Raw genomic sequence first — 11,260 nt, 5'->3', positions numbered from 1 at the left:
ACAAGTACAGGAAATGCGGAAGAGGTTTGGGAGGCAAGGGGGAAAAAATTATCCCAGATGACACCAAAAGTGAAGACCCGATCAAAATAGTTAAAGTAACTGCATATAAATAATGGCCCATATTCAGTGTGTCAAAGTCGAACCGCTGAACCCGAATCAGTTTTTAAGATAAAAAAATAAGATTGTATGGACAGGTGGGGGGGGGACCTGATCCTAGATCAGCACTCTGAGATGATTTGTGAATACTGGACAATTTGCATTTTTCTAAGTGAATAAAATGAATTTGTGACTTTACAAGTTTGCCACTCAATATTATTATTCATTATATAATACATGGGACATAAAAGATTCCTACAGGAACCTTAACACCCTAAACGGTTCTTTGAGGATCTTTTATAATAGGTTCCTCGGGGAAAAGGTTCCTGGCTGGAAGCACCTTTAGGGGTTATGTTGGTGTTGCAATCTGAATAACCCCTTAAAATGCCTCCAGGAACCTTTCATTTTTAAAGTGTAGAATTGCAGTGCACTGTATGGAGGATTTTCTAATTAGATTAATTTGGAGTAAAGTGCTTGGAAAGTGCTAAGATATGATACTAGTGTTATTTACTATTTATGTTCAATAAAAATATCTGATAATAAAGATACAATTCTTACTTGCTCCGTCGTCATATTCATTACATCTGTAATAAACACTCTCGTTGCAGCTGATAGGGGGTGAGGAGGGGATTCCAACCCACGGTTGCAGATTGTGCGTGTCCGTGTAGTCACGCCCATAGGTGGAGTCTTCCACAATTTTGAGGCACGGTTGAAATACTCACACTTGTAGCCCTAGCCTTCTTTAATTTGTGCTCAGCAGCAGTGAGGTTAGTAGACCAGAGTGGGGAAACTTTTGTTGCTTCCCAAACGTAAAAGGGATCAACACGGATTTCAAAATCTGGCAAGATCTACCTATCTCTGGCTGGATTTAAAACCGTAAATCGTCTCGGTTTTTCTTTTAGATTTTCTTTTTGTTTAGGAAGCATAAAAGATGGGAGCTCAGTTTTCCAAGGGTGGAGTAGCTGTTGATGGAAAAGCCGTCGACGACCCAGCTGTCGCTAAAACTAATGGCCAGGTAAGAGAAACAGTTGTATGCGTCCACATTGGCACCCAATGCCCACCTCCAGCGTGAGTTGGATGGGCAACGTGATACCAGGCTAGCGATACCTCACGGCTAACAGTTACAGTACATTTGACTAATTAGCAAAAGCTTATTATGATAAAAATGACTATTCGCTGTCGAACCACCTGTTTTGATTGCAGTGATTACATGTTGTAATTAAATTGTTTAGCTAATGCTGTGCTTGGTTGAGTGGCTAATTGATGGTGCCATGCGCCACAACCACCACCTTTTTGTTAAATTCGTCTCTAGTTTAGTCTATCTAATCAAGTACAGTAGCTAATTGTCCGTATTATAACACCAGGACTAAGTTACATAGTTATCATCTGAATGGAAAGCGGATTTATTTTAACTAGCTTTCTCTCATGAGTTGGTGCTGGAAACCGTCAGCGGTCGCCCTCTCGGATGGGCGACAAAGGATGTAAATGAGGACGGCTCGTTGCAAACAAAGCGCACGGGCAGGGCAGCAAAGCGTTCTGTTGAAAAAAGCAAGCAAGCAGACTTGTGCAATTTTCGATGTAATTTGTAGCACTGGAAACATTAAATGATCTACTCAAACCGTGTTTTATTGTACATGCCCGTATGCACGTTACCTGGACAATAAATCGCTATGTTAACTTCAGCTGACGGTTTTAGAATGGGTGCAATTGCCAGTCAACCATCTCATTGAGGCGGCTCGTCTACCAGTTGGTGCATTCTTTAGCTAACGTTAGCAGAGATGGTTAATTTCCTCATTTATCCTTGGCCAAAAGGCTAGAACATGTCATCATCATTTCAATTTAATATGACAAATTGAGAGAAGTTAGTTTGGATTATTCGAAAGGCTAGAAGAGAACGAAATTGACATTTTGCAATGAACTGCAAATGTAGCAATCTCCTAGATTCCATGGGGATTCCTTTGTTCCAAAATTCATCTTGCTGTTCGACTGGTTGTGGTGGAGTACGACTGCCCCCACGTGGTCGATGCGAGTAATGCAAACCTGCTGTGCATATGAAGCTTTTTGCTATGCATTTGACCGAGTCAAGTAATCGTCCACAATGACAAACGTCTGATACGTCGGTTGGACATATCACACTGCCTTATCACAGAATTAAAATAGTCTTGATTTTTATCTCCTGAGCCACTTTCTTGATCAACAGTGACTTGTAGATTGAGTCAATTTGGTATGGGCTGCTTATAATGGTTAACTTAATTTTCTCCCCATACCAGTTTATTTAGAAAATTCTCATTATTGTTCTCCACATCTGTAAATTGTTCTCTCACTGTTGTCCACAGGAGAATGGCCATGTTAAAACCAATGGAGATGTCTCTGCCAAGCCCGATGGGGACACAGCTCCCGTAGACGGGAATGGCACAGCCGAGCCAGCCAAAGAGGGCGAGACAGACTCCATCGAGGCTGCCCCTGCTGCCGAAGGAGAGGTGGCCAAGGTCGAGGGAGAGGCCGCCAAGGATGCCAAGAAGAAGAAGAAGTTCTCCCTGAAGAACTCCTTCAAGTTCAAGGGCATCTCGCTGAAGAAGACCAAGAAGAGCAGCGAGGAGGAGGCCGCCTCCCCCACGGCGGAGGACAAGCCAGAGGAGAATGGCCACGCAGCAAAGGAGACGTCAGCCGCTGAGCCTGTGGCAGAGGCCAAGGAGGAGGCCACCCCGGCCCCAGAGGGTGAGGCTGCAGCAGCAGAGGCCGTTCCCACAGAGGAAGCCCCTCCCACAGAGGAAGCCCCTACCGAGGAGGCCGCAGCCCCCGCAGAGGTCACGACACCCGCAGCATCTGAGACCGAGCCCAAGACAGAGTGACCGTGACTCGTCGCAGCTACTTGAACTGTTTTTCCAAGATTAAAGTATATAAATATATGAGACTCGTGCCACGTTCTTAAACTTATAAACAAAACTACAAACGAAGACAAATGAAGAAGGCTATATCACGTTTGCTGATTCAGCCACCAGTTCACTGCCTTTATCATTTCTCTACTGACGGAATCTCACTGGCCCTCTCACGAAAGTGTTGGCTTACAGCGCCCCCTCATGGTACACACTGGGACTGGCGTGTGGGGAAGGTATTGGATTGGATGTAGAATGAATCAGGAATACTGACTTATTTTCCCAATTCATGGAGAAGCATACATTTAAACGTGTGGCAGTCCTATAACACTTTATTTTTCTTTCTCATCTCTTGGGATTTAAAAATCGACAACGGTTATGGAGCAGGGCATACCACCTCCTTCACTCGAAATGACTGTTATATGGACACAAACCTTTCAAATCATCTAAAAAAAATATATTCTACATTACTATGTTTTACCCCCAAATTAAGTGTTTTGTGCTGTATAGAAAAGCAAAATTCAAGGAGGGGGAAAGGAAATGTCTTTGTTCGTGCATTCTGGTTATTTTCTGGCTAAAACACATTTGAGCTTCTGAGTCTTGCGGTGTTCACATTTCAGAGTTTATGATGCAGATGTTGGGGTCGTGTACAAAAATGTGAGCTTTTTATCTGCAATTTGTCTCTGTAAATATGTTTTGGCCAATATTTTTGGTTCTCTTTATTTTGCTATCGTTTAAAGATGCTAATTGTTTTATTGTAACTTTTAACAAGGGTAAATAAATGTTTGATCCCCTCTGTGTTTTGCCTCTGTCATCCTATGCCACGTGGCTGTGGGAGACCGGTTAGTCTTGGGATAGGATTATCAGTGGACTGTTTTTTTTACACGCACAGATCTTAAATGGCTGAATGCACCACATTCGTTTCCTCTGTGACCTTTCGACCAGTACATCTTCACCTTTACAGAACTCCAGGAGGATGCTTGAGGTAAACAACTGACAAATCAATGACTGACAAGGTACTGTGCTTATGAGCTGAGCCACAGCATGTCAGTATATCACATCACACTTGGCTATGATCGTTCTCTTCTCACAATTTTTTGACTTACACTCAACTAGAGCAGACTACACTTTCAATCATTACAGCGGTATGACTTTACAGCTTTATAACAAAAGCTGTATGTGAGGGAAAGCTTGGCAATTTTTTTTTTGTTGATGTTTCACTAATTGGCACCAATCAATTTCATATTTGACATTTATTTTCAAGTATGTGTCACAGTACATAACAAGGACTGAGCCTAAACCTCCAAACTGCAACAGTGGTAACCGGTGAGGTAGAAGCCTATGTTGAAGATTGGTGTTTTTTCTATATGAAGTAGCCTTGGTTGGAAATTAGGAGAGAATCTCAATTGGTTTTGCTCGTCTATTGTTTTTAAGGTCAAAGGTTATAGAGGCAGCGAGGAGAAGAAACATACGCGTCTGTGAAATTACTCCAGTCAGCGTCAGACAAATTGCGTTTGCAGGGGTGGAATCACGAAATGTGACAATCAAATGTGGCTTAGTTGTGCAAGAAATTTTCTAGATAAAAGGTGAAGTAGCATATTTTTACATTTGAGCATGCTTTTCCCTTTTGATAAAACACCTGATTCAAGAGGTGTGGTGGATTTTAAAACATGAGGATACTCTTGTGCCTCCTGCCAAAGTAGGTAAGTGAGGGGAGCAGACTCCTTTGTTCGCCTACTAACAAATTGACTCCTTGACCACTTGTTTTCTGGGTCATGGAGGAAAGGTGGACAGTGTCCAATTCAATTGAGAATCTCCCTAGGTTGTGTGGAAGACTGGGTGATCTGGGGTGTATTCATTATTGCACACCAACGAAAACAAGGCGTTCTATAGTACAAATTCAGGTAGGTCCCTCAGTGAATGGAATGCTATAACAATATGACAGAAGCTCCAACTTGCCCTCTCATAGGTGTCATATTTACCATACTGCTTAGAAGTATCCAAGTATAATCTTCAAAAAGAGGGACAGCACACGCATGAATAAAGAAACAGCATTTATATTTTGTGGAAGAATTCTGCACAAAAGCCCAATGATACCATGTCCTACATATTTGTTACAGGTGGTGACACTATAAACTACCAGTGGATTAAAGGACAAGGTCTTTCAGAGACACAGTTCTACCACAAGGTGCAAGTTTTAAGAAAGACGACAGTACGTGTAAACCCGATATATCTCAGCGATGATATGGCAGAAAATGAGAGTGATAACCCCACTGGGACTGGAATCTGGGTCCCTGCATCTGACAGTCTTAAGACCTTAGCAATTACACTCAAAAGAGGTCCAAACCTAGAAGGGGTTGCACTACTAGATGCTACATATTAAAATATACGGTGCATTCGGAAAGGATTTTGTTACGTTGTAGCCTTATTCTAAACTTGATTCAATTGTCTTCCCCCCCCCCCCATCAATTTACACATAATGAAAAAGCAAAAACAGGTTTTAGAAATGTTAGCAAATGTATTAAAAACAAAGAACTGAAATATCCCATTTACATAAGTATTCAGACCCTTTACTCAGTACTTCGTTGAAGCACCTTTGGCAGTGATTACAGCCTCAAGTCTTCTTGGGTATGATGCTACAAGCTTGGCACACCTGTATTTGGGGAGTTTTTCCTTTTCTTCTCTGCAGATCCTCTCAAGCTGTGTCAGGTTGGATGGGAGTGTCGCTGCACAGCTTTTTTTGGTCTCCAGAAATGTTTGATCGGTTCAAGTCCATGCTCTGGCTGGGCCAATCAAGGACATTCAGAGACTTGTCCCGAAGTCACTCCTGTGTTGTCTTGGCTCTGTGCTTAGGGTCGTTGTCCTGCTGGAAAATGAACCTTCACCCCACTCTGAAGCCCTGAGCACTCTGGAGCAGGTTTTCATCAAGGATTTCTCTGTACTTTGCTCTGTTTTGCTTTCCCTCAATCCTGACTAGTCTCCCAGTCCCTGAAAAACACCCCCACAGCATAAAGCTGCCATGACCACGCTTCACTGTAGGGATGGTGCCAGGTTTCCTCCAGAGAGTGACGCTTGGCATTCAGGCCAAAGAGTTCAATCTTGGTTTCATCAGACCAGAGAATCTTGTTTCTCATGGTCAGAGTCCTTTAGGTGCCTTTTGGCAAACTCCAAGTGGGCTGTCATGTGCTTTTTCCTGAGGAGTGGCTGCTGTCTTGCCACTCTACCATAAAGGCCGGATTGGCGGAGTGCTGCAGGGATGGTTGTCCTTCTGGAAGTTTCTCCCCAGAGGAACTCTGGAGCTCTGTCAGAGTGACCATTGGGTTCTTGGTCTCCTCCCTGACCAAGGCCCTTCTACCCCGATTGCTCAGTTGGCCGGGCAGCCAGCTCTAGGAAGAGTCTTGGTGGTTCCAAACTTCTTCAATTTAAGAATGATGGAGGCCACTGTGTTTTGGGGGACCTTTAATGCTGCAGAAATGTTTTGGTACCTTTCCCCAGATCTGTGCCTCGACACAATCCTGTCTCGGCGCTCTACGGACAATTCTGTCGACCTCATGGCTTGGTTTTTGCTCTGACATGCACTGTCAACTGTGGGACCTTATTAGGTGTGTGCCTTTCCAAATAATTTCCAATCAATTGAATTTACCACAGGTGGACTCCATTCAAGTTGTATAAAATCTTAAGGATGATCAATGGAAACAGGATGCACCTGAGCTCAATTTTGAGTTTCAAAGCAAAGGGTCTGAATACTTATGTAAATAAGGTATTTCTGTTTTTATTTTTAATACCATTTTCAAACATTTCTAAAAACCTGTTTTCGCTATGTTATTATGGGGTATTGTGTGTAGATTGAAGGAAAAAATAATTGTATACATTTTAGAATAAGGCTGTAATGTAACAAAATGAGGAAAAAGCGGTGTGAATACTTTCTGAATGCACTGTATACAATGAGCTACAAAAGCATTGGGACAGTGACACAATTCTTTGTTGTTTTGGCTCTGTACTCCAGCACTTCGGATTTGAAATTATACAATGACTGATGTTAAAGGTATTTTCCTCCATATCGGGTGAACCTCTTACCAATTAAATAACTTTTTTGTACATAGTGCTACCTTGATTACGGATAGTCCTGAATGAATCGTGAATAATGAGGAGTGAGAAAGTTATACGCACAAATATCATACCCCCAAGACATACTAACCTCTCACCATTACAATAACAGGGGTGGTTAGCATTTTTTGGGGTAGGGGGGGGATGATATTTGTGCGTCTGTAACTTACCCCCTAATCGTTATTCACAATTCATTCAGGACTATCCGTAATCATGGTAGCATCCACATATATGCAGAAGTATTCAAATTCTACTCTTATTTACAATAAAAGTGACTCAAATGATAAAATACATGATTTACCATTCATTTCTAAAGGGCCGAAAATGATCTGAAACATAAAATAATGTGAAGCACAACAAAACAAACAGCAAATACATCCAACAAGTTTGTAGAGTCCCAAGATTGATGTAATCATTGCATGCTAGGAATATGGGACCAAATACTATCTCAAATGAGTGCAGGAAATGCAGAAAATTAGGTTGAAGTTGTATTGAACAGTATATAACAATCAGGATGGAGAAAGACCCATTGAAATCATTTAGAATATGTGTTGCCACCCTAGTGTCACGCCCTGGTCTTAGTTATCTGTGTTTTCTTTATTATTTTGGTTAGGCCAGGGTGTGACATGGGTGATTTATTGTGTTTCAGCCAGTCCACATGGGACTGTTTTCGGGTTTTCACGTTTATTGTTTTGTATTTCTCTCCTTCCCAGGAGGAAAGCTGTTAAAGAACCACCCACCAAAACAGGACCAAGCGGCGTGGTAACGGGCAGCAGCAACAGCGGCCGAAGAATCAAGACTCTTGGACATGGGAGGAAATCCTCGACGGGAGAGGACCCTGGGCACAGCCAGGGGAGTATCGCCGCCCCAAAGAAGAGCTGGAGGCAGCGAAGGCGGAGAGGCGCTGGTATGAGGAGGCAGCACCGCGGCGTGGATGGAAGCTCGAGAGTCAGCCCCAAAAATGTCTTGGGGGGTTGCACACGGGGAGTATGGCGAAGCCAGGCAGGAGACCTACGCCAACTTCCTGTGCTTACCGCGGGGCGAGAGAGACCGGGCAGGCACCATGTTATGCTGTGGAGCGCACGGTGTCCCCGGTGCGGGTGCATAGCCCGGTGCGGTACATACCAGCTCCTCATATCGGCCGGGCTAGAGTGGGCATCGAGCCAGGTGTCATGAAGCCGGCTCTACGCATCTGGTCTCCAGTGCGTCTCCTTGGGCCGGCGTACATGGCACCAGCCTTACGCATGGTGTCTCCGGTTCGCCTGCACAGCCCAGTGCGGGCTATTCCACCTCCCTGCACTGGAAGGGCGACCGGGAGCATTCAAGCAGGTAAGGTTGGGCAGGCTCGGTGTTCAAGAGCTCCAGTGCGCCTGCACGGTCCGGTCTATCCAGTACCACCTCGCCCATAGGTGCGTGTCCTCGGGTTTTCACGTTTACTGTTTTGTATTTCTGTTCATGTATAGTTTCTCTGATTTAAAGAACCATGAACTTTAACCACGCTGCATATTGGTCCTCCGATCCTTCTCGCCTCTCTTCTTCGGAAGAAGAGGAGGAAATCCGTTACACCTAGGGTCAAGCACTACTAATAAAGCAAAAGTAGAATTTTTATTAATCAAAAACAAAATACCGTAATACTGTCAAAAATTTGACATATACCATGATATGATATTTTGGCCATATCGCCTAGCCAGATATAATGTAAATATTGTCTGGTGTCTTTGTCTCTACATACAGTATGTGTCAGCTAGGGATGGAAATTAGTTTAGTCTTCGCAACAGGATGTTTTCCAATTGAGTTGATTAGGCTGATGTCTTCAAATCTGTACCTCACTGGTCTGTTGTACAGTGCAGTGGTGTAAAGTACTTAAGTAAAAAATACTTTAAATACTACTTAAGAAGTTTTTTGGAGTATCTGTAATTTACTATTTATATTTTTGCGAACTTGTACTTTTACTTCACTACATTCCTTGTTACGGATACAGGTATCCTGGGGGTATTAGTAGGCGGCTTTCTTCAAATCTGTACCTCACTGGTCTGTTGGATTTAAGTAAAAATACTTTAAACACTACTTAGAGTTTTTTTGGGGTATCTGTACTTTACTTTACTATTTGCCAACTTGTACTTATACTTCACTAAATTCCTAAATAAGATAATTTACTTTTTACTCCTTACATTTTCCCTGACACCAAAAGTACTCGCTACATTTTGACAGGAAAATGGTCCAATTCACACACTTATCAAGAGAACCTCCCTGGTACTCCCTACTGCCTCTGATCTGGCAGGCTCCCTAAACACAAATGCTTAGTCAGTAAATTATGTCTGTGTGTTGGAGTGTGCCTCTGGCTATCAGTCGATAAAAAACTAAAAAATAAATTGTGCCATCTGGTTTGCTTAATATAAGGAATTTGAAATGGTTTGTACTTTTACCTTTGATACTTAAGTATATTTAAAACCAAATACTTTTAGACTTTAAATCAAGTAGTATTTTACTTGTTGACTTTCACTTGAGTCATTTTCTATTAAGGTATCTTTACTTTTGCTCAAGTATGACAATTTAGGACTTTTTCCTCCACTGGTACAGTGTCTTTTTGCATTGGTTTGTCCTTCTTCTTTAAGTTTTAATGGCAGACCAAACCAATTGCTGTATTGCAGTCCCCTACTGTACAATTCATTGTACTTTGTGATGCAGTAATACAAAAATAGGGAAAAGGAAATTTACCCTGCCAACTATTATCCCTCACTAAAAAACTCACCACCCCATTCCACCATTTAACCCTATCTTATCCTACCCCAGACCAGCTGTCTGGGAGGACAGAACACTACCACTCAACACCCCCTGGTATTTGTGTGTCTGTAACTTTCTCACTAATCATTACTCACAATTCATTCAGGACCATCTGTAATCATTGTAGCATCCACATTCATATAGAAGTGTTTGGAAACATATTATATTCTTATTTACAATAAAAGTGACTCAAAAATGACACAATACATGATTTACCATTCATTTCTATAGGGCACAAAATAATGTGAAACACAACCAAATTCAAACAGCAAATACATCCAACAAGTTTGTAGAGTCACAAGATTGATGTAATCATTGCGATCTAGGAATATGACACAAAATACTAAACGTTTGACTACTTTATTACACATATCAGGGAATTTTTCCCAATACTTTTGGTCCCCTAAAATAGGACGATGTACAAAAGTACTGTAATTTCTAAACGGTTCACCTGATATTTATGAAAATACATTCAAATTAAAGCTGACAGTCTGCACTTTAACCTCATAGTCATTGAATCAAGTGCTGGAGTACAGCAACAAAACATGTGTCACTGTCCCAATACTTTTGTAGCTAACTGTATATTTTCAAAGACTCACTCAAATGGGTTCCTGTCAATGTTTTACTTTCTGGTCAATGTGTTCCTTTATTCTGCAAAATCCCATGGCCTGGTTACAGTCAGTTTACCAAAACAAACATTTGTTACAGTGCTCTCATTTGACAGTGATGCTTTGTATTGTAATGCCCTTACTGAAGAGAAGATAGCTTTTGTTTTACAGTAATAAAGGTTAAAGAAACCACAGTGCCACCTGCAGAGTAACTGTTCACTCATAGTTGTAGTTGCAGTATTGTCAAATGCAAGCCTTTGGCGCCACCTAGTGTCAAGGGATGGGCCAAAACAATCTAAATACTGTCATGTCACTTACAGTATTTACTGTAAAGCCACATAGAAGAATATTACTTAAAGTGTCATATAAGCTTAGTACAACTGTCTTATGTCAAAAATTACGTTTGTTTTACTCCACTGTTTGTAAACAATGTCTTCGTGGACAAACATTACTTCAAAACTATAATTTTAATATCACGGCAGTCATTGCATTGCAACGCACTATAGCTGCGTTTTGCATCTGTAGTTCCATCTATGAATTTTAAAGTGGTTACATTTCTCGAACCCCATCCCTCAGTTTTATAAAAAGCCAAGCGGCGGGGATTCCGTTCGGCTGGAAAACGAATAAAGAATTGTGCCTTTCTTTACTACCTTTGAACATAACCAAAAGCCTATTCGCCTACACTATTGGCTCGATTGTCCTGTTTCATGTTCCTTTCACGTGATGGCCGAGCTATCTTAGATCCTTATCTAATATCCTTCTCACAGGAACAAGAAACGGTTGACTTTC

General features: G+C 41.9%; 1 protein-coding gene across 1 annotated transcript; it reads left to right on the top strand.

The window, feature by feature from the left end:
- The first annotated feature begins 840 nt into the window (after nucleotides 1-840).
- Nucleotides 841-3,766, top strand: LOC139375290 (MARCKS-related protein 1-A-like). The gene is made up of 2 exons (XM_071116921.1): nucleotides 841-1,111; nucleotides 2,433-3,766. Exons 1-2 carry the CDS (start codon nucleotides 1,028-1,030, stop codon nucleotides 2,946-2,948), a joined length of 600 nt encoding a protein of 199 aa, XP_070973022.1. The 5' UTR covers nucleotides 841-1,027; the 3' UTR covers nucleotides 2,949-3,766.
- The last annotated feature ends 7,494 nt before the right edge of the window (nucleotides 3,767-11,260 follow it).

The sequence above is a fragment of the Oncorhynchus clarkii genome, chromosome 19 (assembly GCF_045791955.1).
Source record: "Oncorhynchus clarkii lewisi isolate Uvic-CL-2024 chromosome 19, UVic_Ocla_1.0, whole genome shotgun sequence".
NCBI lineage: Eukaryota > Metazoa > Chordata > Actinopteri > Salmoniformes > Salmonidae > Oncorhynchus > Oncorhynchus clarkii.
This window is presented reverse-complemented; position numbering and strand designations above follow the sequence as displayed.

What these genes read in the sequence shown, in the direction of transcription:
- LOC139375290 (XM_071116921.1), top strand. Translation starts at nt 1,028, where the DNA reads ATGGGAGCTCAGTTTTCCAAGGGTGGAGTAGCTGTTGATGGAAAAGCC. An exon ending in TCGCTAAAACTAATGGCCAG is followed by an intron (nt 1,112 to 2,432) that starts GTAAGAGAAACA and finishes TGTTGTCCACAG; the next exon opens with GAGAATGGCCATGTTAAAAC.